A 25,328-nucleotide genomic window follows, 5' to 3' on the forward strand; every position below is an offset into this window, starting at 1 on the left:
GGGAGGCTGGCCGTCCTCCCAGCCCCCAGCAAGTCTTCACTCTCTCTGGGCTCTCCGGCCTTCTCTGCTTCTGCTCCGGGCTGCTACTCTTTGGCTTCTCCTGGCGTCCCCGTGACGCCGCCCTTAAAAGCACAGTCTTAGCCCAGGTGCACCCACTCCAGGTGCCGCCATCAGGCCTGCAGTCAGGACCACAGGGCTCCCTCGTCTATCCTGATGGCGGGAGGGCAGAAAAGCCTGATTTTTTACCTTACCCTACACGGTCTTTCTCAGTTTGCCAGTGGAAACAACGGGGTCGTTGGCTCCGTCCCTGGGGGCTCACGCTGGCGCAGGCGTCTCAGATGCTTCTCAGGTGGAGAGCCGAGGGCAGAGGGCGGCGGCCTGGCTGTCGGGCCCGGCAGGGGCTGGCATCTCACGAACCCCACGTGCTGCTTGTTCACCGGCCAGTGTGAGGAGGAGGGCGCACCTGGCCTTGAGGCCTCGGAGAAGGTGTTTGTTCCCGTGCTCGAGGCCGCGGGGCACGCTGCGAGAGCCCGGCCCCGCCCCCTGCACGACAGGTCGAGGGCATCGCCGGGCATCGGCGCCGCGAGAGGCTGTGCGGCCTGGCCCGGCCCGGCCGTTTCTCGGAGAGCTGCGGGAGCTGGAGCCCGCACCCCGGCCGGGGCGGGGGAGGCCTGGCCCGGGCCCCTCCCTGGCCGGCACCCAGCATGGGGTGCCAGGAAATCATCAGGGGCACCCTGGCCTCCCTCCCACACCTGCTGCGGTTCCTGCCGTAACTTTATGGGCCGTGAGGAGGCAGGTTTGACGCCAGGGAACAGTCTCTCCCGACAGCTGCAGCCCAGCCGAGACCCAGACAGTAAAACGTGAGGGGAGGGGAGGCCCCTTTGAAGTCTGCGAAAGCCTGGCTTTGGCCACTTCCTCTTCCTCTTTCAATTGGGGTCCCAGGTATGCCGGGGCGGCCTCAGCTGTTTACAGGGAGGGACCCGCCTCCCGGCCCAGGGTCTGCACTCGGCATGGAGGTCCAGGGCCTTCCGGGCCGGGGACGGGGGGAGGGGAGGGGGCTGAGCCCGTCCCCGGCCCAGGCGGCTGGGGGGGCCAGGCCAGACCGGGTGTGCGCCCCAGGGCGGCCTGCGAGAGGGACGCTCTCTGGACAGCCTCCACTCAAGGTGAAGGTTAGCAGGGCCGAGCCCCCCGGCCGTCGCTCCCTCCTCGCCTGTGCGGGCCTGAAGAGCGAGGGGGCTGGAGACGGGCGCGGCCTTGACTTGTGCTTCCACACCTCAGCTTTCATCTCCGCCGAGGCTCTTTGTGGTGCTGCCTGGGCCTTGTCTCTCGCTCCTCGGGTTCAGCCTGCGCTGTCCCCAGGCGTGGTGGGCGGCTCCCGGGGGGCCTGGGGGGTCCGTTTGGGCCCTGCCCGGGGGCTCAGGCGGCCTCTTAGATGACAGAACGCACCTGGAACAGGCCTGTGACTTGCTGTGGCCCCGCGTTCGGGCTCACGCCAGCCGGCGGAACGGATGAAATTAAAAATGTCCGCTGCCCACCGCGGAGCTCGGGACTGGCGGCCGGGAGCGCCTCTGGCGGCCAGCGGGGCGCTGGGGCCAGCCCAGCAGCCCAGGCCCCCACTTCCTTCTGAAGCCTTCGGGGACGGAAGCGCAGCCCCGGGGACCCGCCCAGCACGGACCACGAGGCCCTCACCGTCCACCGCGGGGCAGCCGCCCGACTCCTGGACTCAGTTCCCCACCTGGAAAGGGTGCTCCCCGCTCTCCTGCCCGACACAGCAGCCGTAGTCGTGTCCGAACGGAACTCGACAGTCGGGCGCCCATCACAGGCCCCGTGGGGCTGGGGCCACTGCACTGGCCGAGGGCTGAGGAGGTCCCGCTGTTGGTGGCAGTTTCTTGCGTCTTTAACACGTCATTTCTATTTTATTTTATTTTAAAGATTTATTTATCTATGCATACAAGAGCAGGGGTGTAACCCAGAGGTGATGGGGGCGAGAGGATTCTGTCTCCCCAGAGACAGAATTCCTGGGGCTCAAATCTGCACCTTCAGGCGACGGGGACCTGCTGGTCTTGGTCTTTTTCCCTACAAATAAGGCGGGAGGATTCTGTCTCCCCAGAGACAGAGTGGGGAGCAGAACAGGCAGACTGACCGAAAATACTGCTGAGGGGAGCAGCGGGAGAGTCAGGCGAGGTCTGCTGGGCCTGTGCATCGGCTCCCGGGCCGGGGCGGGGCGGGGGGGGGGAGGGGAGCTGGCGCTGCGGTGGCTGCGGACAGCTTCACAGAGCCCACACTCACCCTGCGCCCCCCGGGAGGCCCTCGCATCATTTTCGAGAGAGTCCTGCGAGGTCATGGACCCGCTGGCCATGGATGAGCCTGTGCCAGCGCCGGTGTCCCGTGCCCCTGCAGGGAGCAAACAGCCCCGGGTGTGGGGGCTGCCGGGGGCTGGGGGAGCCCCGGGGCGAGGCTGCAGGCCAGGAGCTTCCCCGGGCCCTCGGGTGCGCCAGGCACCGCAGCCGCGCAAGCTCAGCCGTGGGGGGCAAGAGGGGGAGTGTGACAGCGACAACGGGCCGGGCTCGAGGCCTCGGGGTCCCCTCAGGCGTGAGGGAGAGCCCGCCCTCCCGCCACGCGCAGCCACCCGCAGCCACCCGCGGCCCCAGAGCGCGCTGTTGCCGACGCTGCAGAAGAGGCGGTTCTCGCGCGTGTCCGAGGCCCCGTTGTGTGCAGCTCGCGCCTGTGTGCGCGGCTCTCTGCGCGCCCAGCCAGCGGGGCTGGTCTCCCCAGAGCGGGTGCGGCGGGGCCCGGGGACACCTGCACTTGCCGCTCGAGAGCGCGCGTCGTCGGGATCGCAGCCTCGTGTCTGGCCCGGCGCAGCCTCGTGTCGGGCCCGGCGGCGTCGGATTCCGCCTTTGCCCTTTGCCTTTACCATGTGTGCATTTTTATGTGTGGAGCCACCGTTCAAATTCCTGGGGCTCAAATCTGCACCTTCAGGCGACGGGGACCTGCTGGTCTTGGTCTTTTTCCCTACAAATAAGGCGGGAGCCGCGCGTGATTCTATTTCATGAGCGGCCGGAGCTGGCGGGCCCGAGCCGGCGTCTGGTCACCGCGCCGGGCCGCCCTCTGACCGGCATCCAGTCCGGAGCGTGCCGGTGATTCCTCGCTCACCCCTGTTCTCTTGCCGACCCTCCTCCTGCCCACAGGCTGGCACAGGCCCCCCACCCCCTTGTGTATTGTGGCAAAGCATATTGTGTTTTTGAGAATTGTTACTGCTGTCATTTGTTCAAAGTTCAGTTTTATTCTTGCCTTTTACGGTGATGACTTGGGACAAATGAAGACAATTTGCAGCCTAACGCCTGCTGGCGTAGTAGAGGCGTCCCCCGGCCCCCCGGCCCCCAAGTCTGTGCCAGGAGACGCGTTTCCAAGGCAGGGCTGGCAGCTCCACAGAGGTGTGTGCCCGGGTCAGCCGGGCAGCAGGTCCCAGGCAAGGCTGTGCCCTCAGGACGGTGCGGGGAGCACGGGGTGGGGATGGGGGTGCTGCCGGAGGCGCTTGCCTCACACACAGTGGGGCTTGCCCTTCTGGTTGCAAAAGGGGCCCGTCCCACTGTTAGGTCGTGGTGGGGTTTGGACATAGCTGGACACTCGGGCCAGCTGCGGGGCTGAAGGGTCCTTTAAAGGGTCTTGCGTCCCCCTGCAGGACCTTCTCTCTCGGCTGACGGAGTGGAGGAGGAGGCATGAGCAGAGGGAAGTGGCGGGGAAGCCTCCCCGCGGCCCGGAGGAGGTGAGCTCGGGTCTCCCACACCCCCACCTCCCGCACCTCCTTCCTCCTCTCCCCGCCGCGGAGCAGGGAGGATTCGGCCGCCCTTCATCTGAGAAGGGCCCGTGGTTTGGGGTTTCGAGGTGAAATTGAGCCTCCCTGGTGGCCTAGGGGCCACTCTCAGGCTGCCACCTCCAAGGCCTGAGTCCAATCCCCGGTGGGAGTGACCCACGTGGCGCCGCAGACCCCTCCTGTCTCCTCTGCTCCCCTCAGCAGTGGATCTCAGTGAATCTGCCTGTTCTGCCCCGGCTCTGTGTCTGGGGAGTCCTCTCACCCCCACCTCTGCACGCCAGTTCTTCTAGGCAATACATAAATAAATGAATGAATGAATCTTTAGGGAAGAAAAGGTGAAACCCAGCGGTGTAGACAGCAGGGAAGGAAGGAGGGCGCTGCTGGATGTTGTGTCCGCGTGCAGGTGGGCAGGGGCTGAGGTCCAGGCCTCTCCCGCCCAGGGTCCTGCCCGCGCGAGGAGGACGCGTCTGCCCACCCTGAGGCCCCCGCCGGTGCGCATGGGGACCTGAGAGCCGGCCCTGCCACGCGCCGGTATCCCCAGCAGGACCTGGGCGCCGGGGGCGTGGGACCCACGTGGACCCACGGCTTGTCCCCAGGCTCCCGGGCTCAGGTCCAGCAGCCGGACTCGGGCCCTGTCACTTCACTTAGCGCTGGGCCCGGCTGCAGATTCCCAGAGAGGCAGGACTCGGCCTTGACCCCCACGCCTGTTTTCCGCAGTGTGAGGCGGCCGGCCGGCCGGAGCGGGGGGAGTCCCCGGGGAGGCGGCACCTCAGCCGCCTGCGCCAGATGCACGCGGCCTCCCTCGCTCACGCGGGCTTCTCCAGACGGTGAGTCGCTCCCTGCGCGCCCTCAGCCACGATGACAGGCCCCGCGGGCGCCCGGCGAGCAGTGGCGGGCGGGGGAGGCCCGGGGCCCTGCCTGCCTGGCCGAGCGGCGGGCGTGAGGGTGGCCAGGGCTTCGGATGGCTCCCGCCGGGCAGCGGCGCCACGTCCTGGCGGAGCAGAGCCGGCCCCGCTCGTGGGCCTCCTGAGGCTCCGGCCGGACTGAGCACGGCCCACGGCTGGTCTCCACCAGGCCGGCAGGAGGTCGCAGGGAAGACCCAGCGCAGGAGCCCCGAGGGGCAGAGGGGGCTTCTGGCCCTCCGTCCACGCCGCTCGGCCCGCGCGGCTGCAGGTGCCCAGGTCCAGCCTGCTGGGCAGGGCCCCGGGCACGCCCCTCGCCTGACCCGTGTGAAGAGGTCAGCCGGCTGCCCCTTCCCCTGACTGGACAGGCCCAAGGCGGGACCCTGGCCACAGTCAAGGCCTGAGCCGGGCAGCTCGAAGGGACTCGCCCAGCCCTGAGCAGGGGGGTGCCGGGAGGAGTACTGGGGGGCAGGGGCGGGTGAGAAGCCAGTGCCTGTCCTCTCGGGCGAGGGCGCTGCCCGGGTGTCCGGACGCACGAAGGTGGCCGTCCATCTCCAGGCCGGCCTTTCCCAGCCGAGCATCCCGGCCTCGCTCCGCTGTGTCCAGACGTCCCCCGGGTCACGACAGAGAGGTAGACGTTCAAGGAAAGCCCCGTGTCTTCCCTCTGCACACAGCACCCCAAGATGCCTGGCACCCCGACGCCCAGGCTGCTCCCCTGCGCCCTGTCGGGGTCGCCGGCAGCAGACGAGAGACGGGGTCTGAGGGACGTTCCCTCTCGTGCCCGCTGGCCCTGCCATCAGCGTCTGAACGGGCGGTCCGTTGCGGTGATCGCAGAGCCCCCAGGCCTTCGCTCCTGCGAGTTGGGGGCTTGACGTGATTTTTTTCTCCTCCTTTAGTCAGTTCCCGGGAAGGAAGCGGCTTCTCCAGAGCGGGGAGGTCTGGCCTGGAACGGCAGGCGTGCGCCCGTGTGGTGCCCCAGGAGGCCCGGGGGTTGCTGGCAGCCGTTGCTGGATGAGAATTTGGCTGAAAGTTCTACATCTTCCTTGAATAATGAGGGCAGCGGCAGGCCTGGCGGAGATGCAGGGGAGGGTCTCCATCGCCCACCCGTTCCCTCCCTCAGGGAGGGGTGGCTGCAACGGGGTCACTCCCAGGACCAGCCGGCCACAGGGGCCATGCCGGGCCCCCGCCTCAGGCGTGGGTGTGGGGTCCAGCAGGCTCGGTGACGGCTGGGCCAGGACCCCGGGAGCCTGGCAGCTGGGACGTCCTCAGGTGTGGGCCTCACAGCCCCCGCAGCCGTTTGTCCCCTGTTTGGACACAACATCTGCAGATTCCTCTCCCTCCTCCGCTCCTGTCCAGGCGCCGGGCGGTTCCCTCCGCGGGGCGGGGTCTGGCCCTCCCCTCCCGCCACCTCCTCAGGAGCCCGCGGGCCCATCTCCCCTCACCAGCCGCTGCGCGCCCCGAGGCCCAAGCTGCCTTTCCTCGAGCCGCGGTCTTTTTTGATGCCAGCTCACGGTGACGTGGCCCCCAGGCCTCTCGAGGGCACAGCTTGGCTGTGGTCACGCAGAGCTGGGCAGCCCCCACTGCTGTCCAGGGATGATCCTTGTCCTCCCCCAGGGACGACGCGTCAGCCAGCAGCATGTCCCTCCCCCCTCGGGGCTCCCCACCCGCTTTCCCCACCATCCTGCCCCTACCCTCTCCCACCATCCTTCCCAGACTCCCAGGAACACTCGCCCCTGCCCTGTGGCTGTGGCTCCGGGGGCAGCTTATGCTGATGGAATCACAGGACATGAGGCCTTTGGGACTCGGTTCACTCAATGAATTAGAGGTTCGGCCACTTGCAGGGGGTGTGAGCCCCAGTCCTTGCCCCGGTCCTCGCCCCAGCCCTCGACCCTGCCCAGGCCCTGCTGCCTGGGGTGCACCACACTTGTGGGCCCCCCTACCCGGCCAGCCTCCGGAGCCCACCCCAGTGCAGGCGGGAGTGCACCGCCTACGGCTGGGCCTCGGACCTTGCAGCCAGGACAGGTGCCGGGCCCCAGCCGGGTCCTCCGGCCTGCAGGCTCACGAGTGCTGCCTCACGGCTCCCTCTGTGTTTGCTTTTCTCGGGCTGGTGCCGCGGGACAGGCTGCTGGAGAGGAGCGGCCAGTTTGCAGACGTGGAGCGAGAGGGCAGCGTCCGCAGTCTGGTCAGTGCAGGCTTGGCCTGGAGGCTGCCCAGGGAGGCTCTGTGCGCGGGCGGGGCGGGGGCAGCCCTGCGCACCGTAGGCCCTGGAGCGCCGAGGGCTGCCCGGAGCAGGCCGCCCTGGCTCTGGGGTGCGCTTCTGGCTGACCCAGCCGTGTCCGTCCGGGAGCTTGATGAGGGGCGGGACGGGAGGCCAGGTCTGGCTCTGGAGGAGCGAGAGTTAAATCCTGAGTGTCACCTAAAGACTAAGTGGAGCCCCAGCTGCCGCCTTTGCATGGCTTCCCAGAGCAGCGCCCCTGCCCTCTGCCCTCCTCACCCTCCCTGCCCCCGCGGCCCCCTGTCCTCAGCACCCCCCCCCCAGCCCTCGGCCCCCACCCCCGGCTGCCTGTAGGCTGCTGGGTAGGCCCCCGGGGAGCAGAGGAGCTGGTGGAGCGGCCTCTACCTGCGGGGCCAGGCACGTGACTGGTGCTTCTTGGCAAGAAAGCGCTCGCCCACCAAGCTGCAGGGCACGCGCGGCCTGAACGCACCCGCCTTAATGGGCGCTCCCGACCCAGTGCCACCAGCTTCTGCTGGGAGATCAGCTCTAGTTTGGACCGTCAGGAAAGCAGCAGTGAGGGCATGACGGTCACGCTGCTTTTCAAAGCTGGACGATGCGCTCCTCGGCGGGCGCGGGCAGCAGGCGGCAGGCACTGCGGCCAGGGCGGTGAGCACCGAGGACCCGGCGCCCTGCACCCCTCAGCCTAATGCTCGGCTGCCCCTGCACTTCCTGAGGCTGGACGGCCTGGCCAGCGGCGCCCCACACTCCAGCCGGAGAGCAGGACGCCCGCGGGCGGCCCTGGGGGTCAGGTGAGTGGTCAGCGGTCAGCACACCAGAACGAGAAATAGAGGCAAAGGCCAAACCTGCCTTGGGGAGATGCTCAGTGGAAGGTCATCAGCTGGCATGGAGCACCCCAAGCTCAGCGAGGATGTGCAGACGGCCCGGGGGCTCCCCCAGGAGGCCTGGAGGGAGGCGGAGACCCTGCCCAGGACACACCATCACCCCTGCTGCCCTTCCCCGCCAGCCTCGCTTCCTCGCCTTCTGAGCGGCACAGGGGCCTGCTCCGGGGTGCTATGGGGCCACAGCCAGTGGCAGGAGCCTGACCCATGCACCCGGCAGCGTCCAGTGTGCTCTGAAGCGGGTGCCCATCCACCCCTATGACCTCCTGGGGGCGGTGGGGGGGCCTAGCCCCCCAGGGCTCAGTGCAGGTGATTGGGATGGACAAACGTGAGGGGGGTCATCGAGGCTGCTGGCAGTGAGAAGCTTGCACCCTAGAGTCCTCGGGGCCCGCCAGGCACCCGCGGGTGCTTACACAGGAGGAGCTTCGCCAGCGCACGAGCTCGGCTGGAGCTGCCGCAGGGGACGCAGTAGGCGCTCGGCCCGGCGTCTAGGGACGCCTGTGATGTTTGAAAGGGTTGGGGTCGTGAAGGTCAGTGGAGCAGAAAAAATCTTACATTTGTAGAAAAAGCACAGCGGCACTGCTGCTTCAAGAGCCTGTGTCTAGAAAAGATGGTTTCAGTCTGGTCTGTAAGAGGAGCCTGTCTTCGCCCTAGGACTCACGCCGGGGCACACGAGGGGAGCCGGCCTGCGCCCCCCGGGGCAGCCACCGTGCCCCTGAGCCTGGAGCAAGTGCGTCAGATGCACCGGGTCCTGGTGGGCGCCTGTCCCGTCTCCCTGGAGCTTTAGAGGGTGCAGCTCCCGAGGTCGGGGACAGACGGGGGTGGGGGGTGGGGGGAGGCGCGGGGCAGAGGGTGCAGGCAGGGGCCGTTGAGCCTGAGGTTTCCCTGTCAGGGGGCCCTGGAGACCCCCAGAGACCAGAGAGGGAGCTGCCCTGCAGTGTGGGCTGGGAGTTGGGGGCTGCAGAGCCCGAGGCCCAGCAGCCCGAAGGGGGGCTCCTGGGAGAACGGCAGGAGCAGCTGAGGACACCTTGCTTCCCTGTCAGAGGCGGGAGCAGGGGCCGAGGGCAGAGCCACAGTGGGTGCTGGGCGGCCCCTGGGTGCCACAGTGGGTGCTGGGCCTTCAGGGGCCATATGGGCAGGTTTGTTCCTTTCCCGCACTGTAGGAGGCCAGGACAGCAGGCCGGCATTGGACTAACTACGTGGACTGACGGAGAGTGCGGCGCCCGCCCGCGGGAAGGGCTGCAGGCACGCGCCAGCCGGGAGCAGCCACGGGGCGCTTCTGTGGCTCCCAGCTGTGATGCCCGGGGGGTGCCTGCAAATAAACAATATATTCATTATAAATGTGCCATTTTCGGCCTCCGTGGTGGCGCAGGGGTTGAGTCTCAGCACCATGAAGCTGTCCGCAGCCACCACAGCACGAGTTCCAGCCCCGGCCGGGGAGCTACCCACAGGGCGCAGCAGACCTCTCCTGCCACCCCGCTGCTCCCCTCAGCAGTGATTTCAGTGGATCCGCCTGTTCTGCTCCCCACTCTGTCTCTGGGGAGTCCTCTCACCCCCCACCTCTGGCCTGCACCCCAGCTCTTGTGTGCATAAATAAATAAATCTTTAAAAAATTAAGAAAATAAATGTAACTTTGTCATGCAGAAACCCAGAACTGTGAATAAGAACAGAGAGAAAATGAGTCAGCAGAATCCCAACCACAAAGAACGGAGCCACCGGGAGTGTCAGAGGTGGGGCACAGTGAGGCCATTGATATGGGTCGGTGTATTTTTAAAAGAATGTTTCGATTTTGAGTAAGGACCAGGAGCCTGTGAAATGGATCACAGACGTCTGAAAATAAGAATTCAACAAATGGGCTCCAGAGTGGGTCGGTCCTACGGGAGGGGAGAGCCTTGAGCTGCTTTGGTCGTTAGGAATTATTCAAAACACAGCACAGGTCCAAAGGCCGGGGTGTGGGCAGGAGGCCAGGGGACATAAAAGTCGGGGTCAGGATGTGCACCGCGTATCCACTCACGGTTCCTGTCAGTGTAACTGAGACAATAGGGAAGAAGCATATTTGAAGAAAAATGAAAATTTATAGCATCGCTGAGAGAGGCGAATCTTCAGATCGAAGGATCCCAAAGAATTACAAGTGCAAGAGATAAAAAGAACTTGGTGTTTGCTTTGCATGAGATTTTACAGAGATTTTTATATCCACATGAGAGAAATGCTCACAACAATTCTGTGATTTTATAAAACGATTTTTTTTAAATAATAAATTTTATTTTTATATTCCCCCATACAATTGCAAACGCCCCATTCTGACCCCAATCCTTCCCCTCCCGCCCCCCACCCCCCAAAAAGTGTCTTTGGTTCATAGTTTTTTGTTGATTTTGATTTTCACTTTCTTATATTCATTTTCCTGGTCCCTTATTTAGGTTTTCTAGATTCCTGCTATGAGTGAGACCATCCGGTATTTTCCTTTTTCTTTCTGGCTTATTTCGCTGAGCATGATCCCTTCCAGCGCCATCCAGGTGGCTGCAAATTGCATGTGTTTATCTTTTTTGAATGCTGAGTAATATTCCATGGTGTCTATGGACCACATCTTCTTGATCCAGGCATCTGTTTTTGGGCATTTGGGCTGTTTCCAAAGCTTAGCTATTGTAAACAGTGCTGCTATAAACATAGGGGTGCAGGTGCCCTTTGGAATTGATGTTTCTGTGTCCTTTGGGTAAATCCCTAGGAGTGGAATTGCTGGATCCTATGGAAGCTCTATGTTTAGTAGGTCCAGAAATCTCCACACAGCTCTCCACAGTGGTTGGACCAGTTTGCACTCCCACCAACAGTGCAGGAGAGTTCCTTTTTCTCCACACCCTCGCCAACATTTGTTGTTGCTAGTTTTTTTAATATGTGCCATTCTCACTGGTGTGAGATGGGATCTCATGGTTGTCCTCTCTGAAAACAGACATCAGAGAAAACACATACGTAGTGGGAGACTTCAACACACCACTATCAACAATGGATAGATCAACAAGACAAAAAATAAGTAAAGAAACTAAAGCTCTAAATAAGGACCTAGAGCATTTGGGCTTAACAGACATCTATAGAACACTAAACCCAAAAAAAACGGAGTACACATTTTTCTCAAGCGCACACGGATCATTCTCCAGGATCGATCACATACTGGGGCACAAGACAAACGTCAACAGATACACCAAGATTGAAATCATACCAACCATCTTTTCTGACCACAAAGGCATCAAACTAGAAATAAACCATAAAAAGAAGGCAAGGAACTATCCTACCTCGTGGAGATTAAAAACCACCCTACTGGAAGACCACTGGACTAACGAGGAGATCAAAGAAGAAATTAAAAAATTCTTTGAATTGAATGACAAGGAGGACACCAATATCCTAAATGTATGGGATGCAGCAAAAGCAGAAATAAGAGGAAAATATATAGCAATAGAAGCTCACATCAAGAAACAAGAAAGAACGCAAAGAAACAACCTAATCTCGAAGCTCAAAGATCTAGAAAAAGAACAACAAAAAAACCCCAAAACCAGTAGAAGAAAAGAAATAATAAAAACCAAAGCAGAAATAAATGAAATTGAAACTAAAAAAACAATCCAAAAGATCAATGAAACCAAGAGCTGGTTCTTTGAAAAAATCAATAAAATAGACAAACCCCGAGCCAGGCTCACAAAGGAAAAAAGGGAGAAAGCACAAATAAACAGGATCACAAATGAAAGAGGAGAAATCACAACAGACACAGCAGAAATCAAAAGAATAATCAGTAACTACTATGAACTATTATATGGAAACAAGTTCAACAATCTAGAGGAGATGGACAAATTCCTACAACTCTACAATCACCCAAAACTAGATAAAGAAGACATAGAACACCTAAACACACCAATTACCAGCAGCGAAATTGAAATGGTAATCAAAAACCTCCCCAAAAACAAAAGCCCAGGACCTGATGGATTTACAAATGAATTCTACCAAACATTCAGAGACGAATTGGTGCCTATCCTTCACAAACTCTTCCAAAAAATTGAGAAGGAAGGGACAATACCAAACACGTTCTACGAAGCCAACATTACACTAATACCAAAACCGAACAAGGACAACACAAAAAAGGAAAACTACAGGCCAATCTCCCTAATGAACACTGATGCAAAAATCCTCAATAAAATTTTAGCTATAAAATGATTTTTAAAGTTTCCTGTTATGGGAGCAATAAAATGGATGACGCGGCAGCGGGAAGGACTGGACTTTGGCTGGTGAACCGAGCGCCGAGCACACGTGTTCGCTCTCGGCGGCATCGACGCTCACACTGTCACGTCAGTAAAAACGTTAAAATGAGACGCGTGTGGAATATTCACGAGAGACATTGAAGAAGACCTAAATGAAAGGGGCCGCCACCCCAGGCGCGGCACCGCCTGGCTAAGGATGCCGGTGCTCCCCACTCTTGAGACGCCACGCGGTAGCGCCCCGTGGACCTTGACAAGGTGAGCCTCAAGGTCATGTGGAGGAGCAGGCGGCCGCGAGGCAGACAGACTGAAAGCAGGTGCGGGGCTTCCTCCGGACACAGGTCAGGCCTCCGCCACTGCTGGCCTGGCGCCGCGGGCTCCGGGTGGACAGAAGCACCGATGGACAGAGCCAGGACCCAGACTCACCCGACTCGGACGCAGGAGCGAGACCCCACGGGGCTCCTGCCAACCCCGGGGAGGCAGAGACGGTTGATGACGGTGTGGGCGTGGATGACGGTGTGGGCGTGGGTGAGGCTGGCGAGGCTGTCAGCACCAGGCGCCCTGTGAGATAGGGCTGGGGCGGGGCGCTGGGGCGGGGGTGGGTACGGGCCTTGATGGAGTCAGGTGCTGGGGTAGGACCCATCGAGTGCTCACCACGAGCTTGGGGGCCTCCACGGAGGGGGACCAGGCCCGCTCAGGTGAAATCAGCAGGGGCCCGGCGCCCCCCAGCCGGAGAGGGGGTGCAGATTCTCCTGCTCCTCCAGGGCCTGTGAGAGGACCCCCTTCCCTGCGTCCCCAGGAAACCCGTGAGCTGAACACATCTCGGGGACCCCTCCCCTCCTGCAGCCCTGGCTCCCCAGGGGCTGGGGCTGCGCCTGCAGGTTAAGGAGAAAGCTTCAGGCCAGGACTCCCTGCTTCGCTGCCGCGTGAGCCAGGGCGGCAGGGGTGGTCTCGGCGACCCTCAGCTGCAGGCCATCAGCCTCTAGCCCTCGAAGGCCGCATCCCACAGCGCCCTCAGCTCCGAGGACGGCCTGGTGGTGCCCTGGACACCCGCTCCCTGGGCGCCCGGGCGAGAAGGACTTTGATCAGCTGGTCTCCTTCCCCACAAACCTGCGCCGGAGTCGCCCCAAACGCCCCAAGGGCCTTCACACAATTTCGATGCCAAGGAATCTAAGGAGTAAAATTGTAAAACTATAAAAAACGTAACAAAGTCCCCGGGGGAGACACAGCAGCGGCCGTGCCGGGGTGGCCGCCACCAGGCCCTCCACTGGGGCCTCTCATCAGGGACCCGGTTGGCCCGGCAGGGGCTCCGCGCGCTGCAGAGTGTGCAGCGGGGGAGCAGGACGCGAACAGGTGGCGGGAGCCGCGTGGAGGCCAACCTCGCCCGCGCCTGTGCACGCGGGAGCGTTGCTTCCAGCACACGCTGCACGGGCAGGCGAAGACTTGCTTTCTCACAGAAAAGACGGACAAGGGTGGGGCGCTGGTAAGGACCCCAGTGCTGTCCCTGCTGCAGGTGGCCGTCAGCCTGCCCAGCACAGTGGACGCAGCTCCTAGAAGACAAAGGGCCTGTGGCCCGAGAGGGAGCGGGGTGGGACCCGCCATCTGGGAATGGAGGGTGTGTGGTGGGAAGCGGCTCCTCAGTTATTGGGGTTGTGCCCTGGGGCTGGCACAGCCTCGCTCTCCTCCCCCCGGAAGGGCAGGGCTCCCCAAGAAGAACGAGGCCTTGCGAGAGGAGCCTCAGAGCCATGGCCCTCCTCCCTCCGAGGAGGCCGCTGCGTGGTCATTAACTGGGGGCCTTTACAGCTGGCCCAGAGGAAGCCTTGGCTGTAAACCGTCATGCACCGCAGCCTCCGCTGAAAAGGCCCCGAGGGCGAAGACTAAGCCACAGTTGCCGAGCCGCCGCTAGGCAAGAGGAGAGGGAGCGCACCCTTGCCAAGCCACGCCGGCCCCACGCTGGCTCCACGCAGCCGCCCAGCCCCGACCGGCCACAGCAGCTCCGGTCTCTGCTTGGCCCCCACTCCGGCCCCTGAAATTTCTGCCTCTCACCCTGTAATTCCTGTCCTGGGCCCGAGGCTCTGGGCGCCTGAGCTGTAACATTCTTTGGGGTTTCATTCCTATGTGATCCTGCCCCTCCCGTCTGAGGGGTCCGCTTAGAAATCAGGGCGCTTCTAGAGCCCTCTGGGGACCCTCCTGTGTGCTGGGATCTTCTGGACTTGGGGAAAGCGGCCCTGCCTTCAGAGTCTGCGCTGCTCTCAGGGGTCAAGGGGCTTCGTCAGAACTTGGACCAGGACGAGGGGGAGGGTCGGGGGTGCCCGTCTCCCAGACGCCCGGGCAGTCTCAGGGCGGAGAGCAGCCTTCGGGCCCTTTTACTCTCCGGGAGGACGAGCACCCCTCCCCACCCCCCAGCCCGGCGCGGCGGCCAGGGGAAGGCCAGGGAGGTGCGGGCCAGGAGCAAACGAGGGCCTTTTGGTGCCTCTTTCCAGAAGGAACTCCCCACCCCCACCCGGGTCAGCCCCCTAGGAATTTCCATGCGTCCCAGACAACAAAAGAAACTGAGAAATGCGGACCTAATGAGGTGCACCCGGCCTCCCGCTCCTGGGGCTCGGTTGGGGAGAGGTGGGGGCCGCACCCCAGCGCAGGGTGCCGGAGCCCTCCCGTGGAAGGGGCTCCCGAGGGGCTGCCTGGCAATTCCCGCTCCCAGGGCAGGCCTGGCCGGCGCCGGCAGGGCAGGGCAGGGTGCGCGGGCGCAGACCCACGTGCGCCCCGAGACTTCCCTGGCTGGGGCGCAGGAACGCCTTGAATGGGGCGCCCCACCCGATGCGTAGGCTTTTCCCGGTGGGTGTGGAGGCCGGGCGCGCGCGGAAGACTGGTCAGCCGGGGCTGGAGCCGCCAGGTCCTGGAGCCGCCGGCCAGGGGCGCGGGCGCGGGGCGCGCACAGCTCGCGCCGGGACAGTCGGTTCCTGCTCCTCCCGGGCCCGCGGGCCGCTCGGCAGGAAAGTTGTTGTTCCAAGTGCCCCGTTGGGCATTTCTCCTGCTCCCCGCGCGCGGCCTCCCCAGAGGTGACAACACCGCGCCCCGCAAGGCCACTGGCGCCGCTGGGTGCGGGTCTCGCTCCGCCCGGGGCTGAGGACACCGGCCGCCCCACGCGCCCCCGCGCAGAAGCAGCCGCGCGGGGTGGGGGGGCAGCCGCGCCCAGGGGCCAGCCGAGCCCGGGGGGCCAGCCGCGCCCAGGGCCAGCCGAGCCCGAGAGGCCAGCCTCGCCAGGGGCCAGCCTCGCCCGGGGGGCCAGCCGCGCCCAGGGCCAGCCACGCCCCGGGCAGCGCGGCCGCGCGGCCAGGCCCGCGGCGGGGCGAAGCCGGCTGGGGCTGGCGCCGAGGGTGCCGGGGGCGGCGGCTCCCGCTCCCCGCCGGGGGACAGCCGGAGACCCCGCCCCTCCCGGCCAGGAGAGGGCCCGGGGAGCGGGGCGCCCCCAGCCGGGCTGACGCGCGGACCGGGGAGTCGGCGGAGCCGCCCGGGGCGCCGCGGGCCGGGACGCGGGAGCCCGAGGCTCGGAGAGGCGCGGCCGGGCAGTCGCGGCGGACCCGGGCGGGGCGGGGCGCGGCGGGGCGCGCAGGTGAGCGCAGGTGAGCGCTGCGGGGGCTGCAGCCTGGCTCGCCGCGGCGTCGGGAGCCCCGGAGAGCGCGCGCCCTCGCGCAGGCTTGGGGAGGTGCTGCCCGGGCGCGGCGTCCCCGCTCCCCACCTCCTGCCCGCGGCCTCCGCTGCGGGGCGCTTTGATGGAGGTGCAAACATTTGGGGGGGCGGGGGTGTGGGGGCTGGCCCGGCGCGGGGATTTACATGAAACGGGCGCGCAGGAGCCCGTGGTTCCCCAGCCCGGCCGCCCCGGGTCTGATATGGCCGCGCGGGGCCAATGGGCGGCGGCCCCCGCACTTCAAAGGGCGCGCGGGCCAATCCCCCGCGCCCCTCCGCGCCGCCGGCCCTATTTATGGGGAGGGGACCCGCCTTCTCCCCGCAGAGCCCTCCTCCGGCCGAGCCGCGGGAGTTCAAGTGGAAGCGCCTCCCCGGCCTCCCCGCCCCTCCCGGCCCCTCTCGCCCCGCGCGGCTGCCCAGCGCCCGGCCCGCGGCCCCTTCCACGCGCCCGGCCGTCCGGGGCAGGGTGCGCCGGCCTAGCCGCGGGCCTGGGGCGGGGAGGGCGCGAGGATGAGCTCCGCGGGCGCGGAGGGCGCGGGCCGGGGCGCGCAGCACCGCGTGGACCACCTGCTGAGCGCCGTGGAGAGCGAGCTGCGCGCGGGCAGCGAGAAGGGGGACCCCACGGAGCGCGAGCTGCGCGTGGGCCTGGAGGAGAGCGAGCTGTGGCTGCGCTTCAAGGAGCTCACCAACGAGATGATCGTCACCAAGAACGGCCGGTGGGTGCGCCTGCCGGGTGCTTCGGGGCGCAGCCTGGAAAGGGGTGCGCTGCTTCCTCCTGATGGGCGCCTCTTCTCCTCGTGGCCTTAGCCGTCACTCCCCCGGGACTCTCCCTGGGGGTGGCTGGGGAGGAAGGACTCCAGGGGCGCTCACCCCGCTGCGGGGCTGCCCAGGTGTGGCCGGCGCTCACGCCTCCCTGCCAGGCCCTCGCCCCCTTCTCTGCTGGGAGTGGGCGGGGGTCTCCAGGGACCAGACAGTCGCAGCCGGCGCAAGGAAGCTTGGGGGTCCCCTTTGCAAGTCCCCGGGGGGCCTCCTGGCCCCAGGTGACAAGCCCTGTCCTGAACCTTCCGCCTGCGGCCCCCGGGGCCACCCCTCTCCAGGAGGATGTTCCCGGTGCTGAAGGTGAGTGTGTCTGGCCTGGACCCCAACGCCATGTACTCCTTCCTGCTGGACTTCGTGGCGGCCGACAGCCACCGCTGGAAGTACGTGAACGGGGAGTGGGTGCCGGGGGGCAAGCCGGAGCCCCAGGCGCCCAGCTGTGTCTACATCCACCCAGACTCCCCCAACTTCGGGGCCCACTGGATGAAGGCGCCCGTGTCCTTCAGTAAAGTCAAGCTCACCAACAAGCTCAACGGAGGAGGCCAGGTAGGCGGGGCAGGGCAGCCCCTGGGGGGCCCACCTGCTGCCTGGAGGAGCCCTGAGGGGGCACGCTGGGCACAGGGGGTGAGGTCCGCACTGAGAAGCTGCTGCCGCCTCCTCAGTTCAGCCATTAGTGTGTGTCGTGTCCTGTGCAGTCGCCCGCGGGGGGCCGGGGGTGGGGAAGGGGAGAGCCTCCCTGCTGCGTCTCTAGTTTTGGGGAACTTCTGTGTTCTGGCTTTCAACTTCCCTGGTGGGGTTGGGGGGATGCCAGCCTTTGGGGTACACAGTCACGCTGCAACTGAGCGAGGCCGCCTGGGTTGTGCCCCCGCGAGAGCTAGCCCTGGCGGTTCTCAGAGAGCCCAGACCGGCTGCAGGGCCCTGGGGGCGGCAGGGGGCGCGGCCTCTATCCCGTTAGTGTCTCTGTTCCTTCCCCGAGCAAACGCCCCGCGGGAGAAGCTGCTGGGAACCCGCTAGCTGCAGTGGAGGCTCTGGGCTGTGCCCCGGCAGCTGGGACAGCGGAAGCGATGCTGCGACAGGTGTGGGAAGGCTGCTCCTGTGTTTCTGCCCCACAGATCATGCTCAACTCCTTGCACAAATATGAGCCCCGAATCCACATAGTGAGAGTTGGGGGCCCGCAGCGCATGCTCACCAGCCACTGCTTCCCCGAGACCCAGTTCATAGCAGTGACCGCCTACCAGAATGAGGAGGTGAGGGCCGGGGCGGGGGGGGGGGGGGGGGGGCAGGAGAGGAGATGAGGGGGAGGTGGGGGGTGGGGAAGCGAGGAGGTGGGGGTGGGGCGGCGAGGGGGCGGGGGAGCGGGAGAGTGGGGGTGCTGGAGGAAGCTCCTAGGCTGCCCCTGGGCCTCCAGGTGAAAGCAGCCCGGGTGATCCGTGTGCTTGGGAGTGGTGCTAACTCTTTCAGCCACTCGCCGGGACCCTGAAGCGGGAGGGTTTTAAGCAAGTCCTCGTCCGGGCGTTGTCCCTGATGAATTCTCCGCAATGTCTGAAACTAGAAGCTCCTACCAAGTGTTCCAGAGCAGAGAGGAAGGAAGCGTTAGGGGAAGCCCTGGGGGCACTTGTGGAGGAGCAGCTAGGCCCAGCCCATGGGTGGTGCCTGTGCACCAGCCTGCCCGGCAGGGCCCGTGGGGTCCTGTGCCTCTGGCCACGTCCTCGGGGCTGACCGGGCCCGCAGGCCCTGCTTTCTGAGCAAGGCCGGCTACGTTGTGAGCCAGATTTGTGTGATGCACACAGACTATTGTCGGCAGCAGCGTATGGGCGGTGATCTCACTTGCAAAGCTGGCACTGGACTCTGTTAGTGAGTATGCCTCCTCCAGGGGCTGCGCAGGAAGATGTGCCTGGACAGAGGTCTGACCGGGTTCGAGCATTGAAAGGGGGGATCGGTGTTTCCCAACTTCTTGGGGCCAAATGAAGTCCGCCGGCTCTCAAGCCACAGGCCACTAAATCCTCCTCTCGTTTTTCAGATCACTGCTCTCAAGATTAAATACAATCCGTTCGCAAAAGCATTCCTGGACGCCAAGGAACGGTGAGAGGGCGCTGCCTGCCCGGTGTGCTGCTCGGGCGGCCGCTGACCGCGCGGCCCCCCCTGACAGTGCCCCCCGCTCTCTCCGCAGGAGCGACCACAAAGACATGCTGGATGAGGCGGGGGACAGCCAGCCGTCCGGCTACTCCCAGTGTACGGTTTGCCGCGCTCTGCCCCCGCCCTATCCGGGCTGTTCTGGGGACAACTGGCCGCGCCACCAAGGCTGAGTGGGGGCCTGGGTGCGGCAGGGCGCCTGCCTCTGCGCTGGCAGAGCTGCCCCTGACCTGGACGCCCCGGGTGGCCACCGTCTGCCCCTGGATCTGACGGGGTGGTGGCCGGGCCCGCGGTGGGGCTCCGGCAGACGGGTGTCCGCGGCTCCAGGCTCTTCGGTTGTGCCGGGAAGGGCGACGGCACCCAGGGCTGGCTGGGGCCGGACCGCTCGGTGCAGATGCTGTTGTTTGGGGCGAGAGGACCCGCGCACGTGTCCACTGAGGGGTGGCGCCCGCTGTCCACGGTCGAGAGCGGGAGGGCTGTCTGGCCCGGTGCTTGTGGACGGCTGTCCTCTGCTCGCCCTCCCGCGTGGCCCTGGGGAGCCTGTGCTCCCGGCTGCGAGGCGGCAAAGGATGGGCTGGAGTGGGCAGGGTCAGCATCCCTGGGGAGGCCGACCGGCTCCAACAGGAGGAGGGCTTTGCGTAGCCCCCCGGAAGCCCGGGGAAGGAGCCGGGAGACCGCACCCCCCGTGGGACACTTGGCCAGCGTCTGTTTGTCCCTCAGGGGGCCTGAGCCCCGTGTCCTCCTCAGCAGGCCTCTCCCGCGCGTGCGTCTGTTACCGTCTCAGACTCACGGTGCGTCCCCCCGGGGCAGCGCCTGGGCAGACAGGTGGGCGCCGGTGCGGCTGTGTGGGCCGGGCGGGGCTGGGTCTGGTGGGCACCTAGGGACCCCGGCGGAGCTGCAGTCCCGGGAGCAGTTTCTGGCTTGGCGGCTGGAGCAAGAGGAGCCTCTCCCTGGAGGTTACTTCCTCTGAAAAGAAACGCCAAAGTGACCCAGACAGGACGGGCCTGGGACGGTCCTCCGCCGCCATGCCCGGGGACGGGACTGGGTCAGGAGACAAGCGGACGAGGGTCGGCGGCAGGGAGGCGGGTGCTGGCCAGGCAGCCCGGCATCCTCAGCAAGGCTCGCTCTGATTCTGTTTCCACATCGTGCTCAGCCGCTGGGCCTGGGAGCTGGCCTGGCAGGGGGCAGGGGACACCCACAGAAAGCTGGAGGCCCCTGGGGGTGTTGGACTAAGAGTGGTTGAGGGGGCGGCTGGGCGGGCAGAGACCGGGGTCTCCCAGGTGTGCTCGGGTGCCCTGCTGTGGCGGCACCGAGTCGGGCATCTGCAGACTGCGCTGGGCGCTCCGTGCCAGGCCCCCGGGAATGAGCCTTGTCCTGGTCCCCTCCCCTCCCCCCGGGGCGAGGAGCCACTACTCAGCTTGCTCTCCCCACAGCAGGGGGCTGGCTCATTCCTGGCACCAGCACTCTCTGCCCGCCGGCCACGCCACACCCGCAGTTCGGAGCTCCCCTCTCCCTGCCCTCCGCACACGGCTGTGACCGGTACCCCGCGCTGAGGAGCCACCGCCCTGCCCCCTACCCCAGCCCCTACACACAGCGGAACAGCTCTCCCAGTAAGTGGCCTCGGTTGGGGGTGGCCGGCGGCTGGGATGCACCACATGGGGTGTGGGCCAGGCTTGGGGCCCACCCAGCCCTGTCCTGTAGTGGCTCCACCTGCGTGAGCCATGCTGGTGGGGCCGTGGGGCCGGCCAGGGGTCCTGCTGATCACCCCTTGCATTGCCTGGCTCTTGGGGAGGGCCCAGCTTGGGCACTTGTGGCCTCTGCTCTCGTGAGAAGGAAGAAACTGGACGTTTCCAAGCACTCACACGTGGGGCTGTCTGTGTCCCTCACATGCGCATGTGTTGTTTGGGTGTGGGTTTCCCAGGTGTGTGTGGCCCAGGTGTGGGTTTCCCAGGTGTGTGTGGCCCAGGTGTGGGTTTCCCAGGTGTGGGTGGCCCAGGTGTGTGTGACCCAGGTGTGGGTGGCCTAGGAGTGTGTGGCCCAGGTGTGGGTGGCCCAGGTGTGTGTGACCCAGGTGTGGGTGGCCTAGGAGTGTGTGGCCCAGGTGTGTGTGGCCCAGGTGTGGGTGGCCCAGGTGTGGGTTTCCCAGGTGTGTGTGGCCCAGGTGTGGGTGACCCAGGTGTGTGTGGCCCAGGTGTGGGTGACCCAGGTGTGGGTGGCCTAGGAGTGTGTGGCCCAGGTGTGGGTGGCCCAGGTGTGGGTAGCCTAGGACTGTGTGGCCCAGGTGTGGGTTTCCCAGGTGTGGGTGGCCTAGGTATGAGTGGCCTAGGAGTGTGTGGCCCAAGTGTGGGTGACCCAGGTGTGTGTGGCCCAGGTGTGGGTGCTCAGTGTGGGTGTCCCAGGTGTGGGTTTCCCAGGTGTGTGTGGCCCAGGTGTGGGTGCTCAGTGTGGGTGGCCCAGGTGTGGGTGGCCCAGGTGTGAATTTCCCAGGTGTGGGTGGCTCAGGTGTGAGGAGCCCAGGTGTGGGGAGGAGTCACTGCACTGTGTGCTCCTGGAGGCCCAGCAGTAACGACCCTGTCTGACCTCCGTAGCCTACCCTGACACCTCCTCCACGTGCTTGCCCATGCTCCAGTCCCACGACAACTGGTCCAGCCTGGGGGTGCCTACCCACTCCGGCGTGCTCCCCGTGAGTGCCCACTCCGGTGTGCTCCCCGTGAGCGCTAATGCCGGCCCGCCCGCGGGCTCCAGGTAACTTCCTGCACGGGCACGTCTCGCGTGTCCTCCACTGGCCTTTACCCGGCCATCTCCCTGAGGTGGTTGCGCCTTTACTTGTGATTCGACCAGTAGCCAAATATGCTGGGGACCCCAGTTTCATGACCGCTGTGAGGTCCTGCTCGTCCATTCTCCTGGAGGACCTGGGGCTCTTGGCAGGGGCCCCTGAGAGATGGGGCTGGTGAAGCAGGGCCCACCTGGCTTGGCATGGCCTGGCTCACAAGGGAGCCTGGGTGGCGGTCCCTCCCCCAGAGCTGGCGGTGATGCTGGCTGACTTCCCCAGGCTTGGGGTGGCCCTCCTGGCTCTGGTCTGAGCTCCGTCTTTGGTGGGTGCTAGCAGGAGCGTCCATTGCACCGGGAGAGCCGCTGCTGGGCCTGTGAGCCGGTCCCCGGGCTCTGAAATCCTCCCAATTGGTAGATCTGGGAATGTTGTGGAACTGCTGGTCGGGAGCCTTCTGTGGCAACATTTGACGGCGTTCTGCCAGGACCCTCAGCTTGTGGCCGCTGGCCGGTCAGTTTTTGTTAGTAGAGCTGACCACGCTGCTCTCCTCTCTGGGTGGTCCCCGCTGTCCACAGTGGAAATGGCCTGTTTGTGAGCATGACCCTGGCCCCCTTCCCAGGCGTGGGATTTGGTGTTGTGGGGCCTGACGTGTCTGTTCTCCCCTCTCCGGTTCCAGCCAGTACCCCAGCCTGTGGTCCGTGAGCAACGGCGCCATCGCTCCGGGTACCCAGACACCAGGGGTGCCCAATGGGCTGAGCACCCAGTTCTTCCGAGGCACCTCAGGCCACACTGCACCCCTCGCCCACCCAGCCTCGGTGGCCTCCTCCTCAGCGTCCCCCCTGTACGAAGGGGCTGCCCCGGCCGCAGACATCACCAACAGCCAGTACGACCCTGCAGCCCAGGCCCGGCTCGTCGCCCCCTGGACGCCCGTGTCCCCGTCCTCCATGTGAGCCCAGTGTCTCAGAGACCAGCGACTCCTGGCCCCCTGCCCGGGCTAAGGGGTTGATCTGCTAGGTACCAAGTAGCAGCCTCACAGGCCCAGGGAGCGAGACCAGAGCGTAGCAGCCCAGTCCTCTGCCCTGGCCGGGGCCGCCTGTGAAGGCAGCTGTGGGTCCCTGCCGCTGGCCTTGTTGCCATGACTCCCAGCAAGAGCCACCAGCTGGGCCCAGAAGCTTTCGTTTGCCCCTTAGAGAGCGCGTAGGTGCTGGCGGCACCTCTGAATTTGTAGACTCCACTGGTCCTCCTGTAGCAAGATAAAAACACACACTGAATCCTCTTCCTGTTGCTTTGGAGTAGTGTCCAGCCCGTGGCAGGCGCCACACTTAGAACGGGCTGTTAAGGACGGCCCAGCCTGGCGCTGCCGATGGCAGAGCCCGTTGAGGGGGCGTTTGCCTGCTCGCCCTCTAGGATGTGTTGATTGGGAGCCTGTGTCACCAACAGCCTCTTCTCCCGTTAAGCCTGTAACTGTCGATATTTTCCTGTTGACGAAGTAGCCAAGGACAATCAGCAGAAAGCGCTTTCTGCAAAATAAAGGCAATATGCAGACCTTGGTCAGTCCTGTTATTACTGTTCAGCCCTTTCCTCTTCTGGGGCGAGGTTTTGCTCTTAGTGTAGCTGGTGGGGAAGGCTTTGTCCCAAAGAAACATCCCAAGTGGGCCGAGCATGAATCTCTTACCCAGTGAGTTGCAGAACTGGAAATTGCAGAACTTGAAATTTGGGTGTATTGACCACAAAAGACAGAAGATGCTAAAGGAGTCCCGAGAGAGTTAAGCAGTCAGCACTGCGTGGTGGGTGGGCAGGCGCGGTGGAGAGTGTGCGGCTGCACGGGGACACCTGCGTCCCATGCAGGGACAGAGACGAGCTGATGCAAAGGGCAGTTGCTGACTGTTAGAGGCGGCGGCCTGAGCCCCCAGACAACATGGCATCAGTGTCCTTCTGATGCTTTGGGGGCAGTTTCTCCATCTACTGGCAGAACCCTGAATTTGATCCTGCTTGTTCTGCTTTCCAGAACCTCCAGGTGGTCAGTGCCTTGGGTCTCGTTAGACTGCGGTGGTGTGGGTGGCACTGTGGACGCAGAGACTGGCGCGGACATTAAGGGCCAGTGATGAAAGGCTGAGAGGGTGTGAAACCTCCAGTAGGAGCTTTAACTACTTCTCATGGTCATTAGCCACTTAGCCGGAGCTCTAGCTCCCGTACACATTCGCGCTTGTCAGGGCAGACCTAGAATTTATCAGGACAAAGGTTGAGATGATGGTTCAGGAATATTGATAAGACATAACAGCTAATTTTTGTAAGAATAATGTTGATGAAATGTTTCTCCCATTCTATTATCGAAGAAACATGAAGGCCACAGCATTGGAGTGTGGGGTGGGCGTATAGGGTGGAGCCTGGGGACCATCTGACGGCGGGCTCTCCAAGGCCAATGACCATGCCGGAAGTGCTGGAAGCAGGCAATAGAACATCTTTTCTCTCCGAGCCTCCAAAACACAACTGATTTAAAGTGAAGAACACGCCACATGGACGCCTCTCTTGTGATTAAGTAGAATTATGTGTCACTTAAGGGCAGGGACCTGTTCTGAGGAGTTCCTCCTTAGCTGATTTCATGGGCTTTGTCCTGTGTGACCATCGCAGGGTGTAATTATGAAGCCTGGACGGTGCTGTCTGCACCCCTGGGCTGGAGTCAGGGATCTGCTGCATAAGTGGTCAGGCCATCATTGAATGAAATTGTGCTATGTTGGCCATGACGGCGAGGCTGGACAGAGTTACAGCTCTAGGACTGGAGCGTTAGACGAAGCTTTTCCAGGGCTGTGGGGCTGCAGCCATGGATGAGACCCCCGGCCCTGGCTGAAGGCCCAGAGCTGAACTGGAGCCGCTTATATAGACAACTGGGCGGGGCTGGGTCTGCTTTATGCAAGTAAGGTTTACAGTCAGTGCCCTGATTGGGGGAAAGCTTGTCAAGCAGCGATTGGTTAGATTCCAGTCCTGGGCGTGGCTTGCCAGTGAGGTTTCACTCCTGGGTGAAGATGCTCTTAGCATCCCCATCTTGCCTGGGCTCATGGGCACACCTGCACAGCTGGACGTGCCCGGGTACCCTGCACACCTGCACAGCTGGACGGCCCGGGTGCCCTGCACACTTGCACAGCTGGACATGCCCGGGTACCCTGCACACCTGCACAGCTGGATGTGCCCGGGTGCCTTGCACGTCTGTACACAGCTAGATGTGCCCGGGTGCCTTGCACGCCTGCACAGCTGGACGTGCCTGAGTGCCCTGCACATCTGTACACAGCTGGACATGGCCAGGACCTGACCCTCCACGGCCTTCTGATCTGGCTGGTGTTATCCAGACCTGGGAAGGCTCCGTGTTTGCTATTTCACTTTAGTTATCAGTCATGTGGCCTGTGACTGGAAACATGCAAGACAGCGTTCGCGTGGGGGAGGAGTGAGACCACAGCGTTGCACTTGCTCCATATGGATCGTGGAGCAACACCCCGTGGGGACGGACTGTGGCGAGTCAAGAATTGTCTACTGTGAACTCTGAAGCAGCCTGTCCCGCAGAGTCCTATCTAGTGAGTCAGCCGGGGAGCAGCCTGTGCGCCTGTTCTCTGCTCTCCTCAGAAGGAGCGCGGGGCCCAGCCCAAGGGGAGGCCATGCTGGTGTGTGCGCTCTCGGGCCCACTCTGAGAGCCAAGCGTAGACCTGGCCTGGGCACGGAGGGCGCCCGGGCCCTGCACACCTGCTCACAGGCCTCGTGTGCCCACGGCAGGGCCAGGCCGGCGTCTCAGGACAGAGTTCCGCGCTCCTGGCCCCAAAGATTCACACTGTCCCGAGTCGCACACTCTGCGGGGAACTAAGCTC

General features: G+C 64.0%; 1 protein-coding gene across 3 annotated transcripts; it reads left to right on the forward strand.

Annotated features, from left to right (window-relative positions):
* Window positions 1-16,106: 16,106 nt before the first annotated feature.
* On the forward strand, window positions 16,107-22,424 carry TBXT (T-box transcription factor T; the record flags this gene model as incomplete). Of its 3 annotated transcripts, none has more annotated exons than XM_084228033.1 (8): window positions 16,107-16,471; window positions 16,853-17,117; window positions 17,684-17,818; window positions 18,592-18,653; window positions 18,742-18,803; window positions 20,138-20,314; window positions 21,293-21,449; window positions 22,151-22,424. In XM_084228033.1, the coding sequence occupies exons 1-8, from the start codon at window positions 16,266-16,268 to the stop codon at window positions 22,422-22,424; spliced, it is 1,338 nt and encodes a 445-aa protein (XP_084084159.1). In that variant the 5' UTR covers window positions 16,107-16,265. The 3 variants fall into 3 exon arrangements, with proteins under 3 accessions (XP_084084159.1, XP_084084160.1, XP_084084161.1); XM_084228034.1 differs by having other exon boundaries at window positions 20,141-20,314; XM_084228035.1 differs by lacking the exon at window positions 20,138-20,314.
* Window positions 22,425-25,328: the final 2,904 nt, after the last annotated feature.

Source organism: Talpa europaea (assembly GCF_964194135.1).
Source record: "Talpa europaea genome assembly, chromosome: 2".
NCBI lineage: Eukaryota > Metazoa > Chordata > Mammalia > Eulipotyphla > Talpidae > Talpa > Talpa europaea.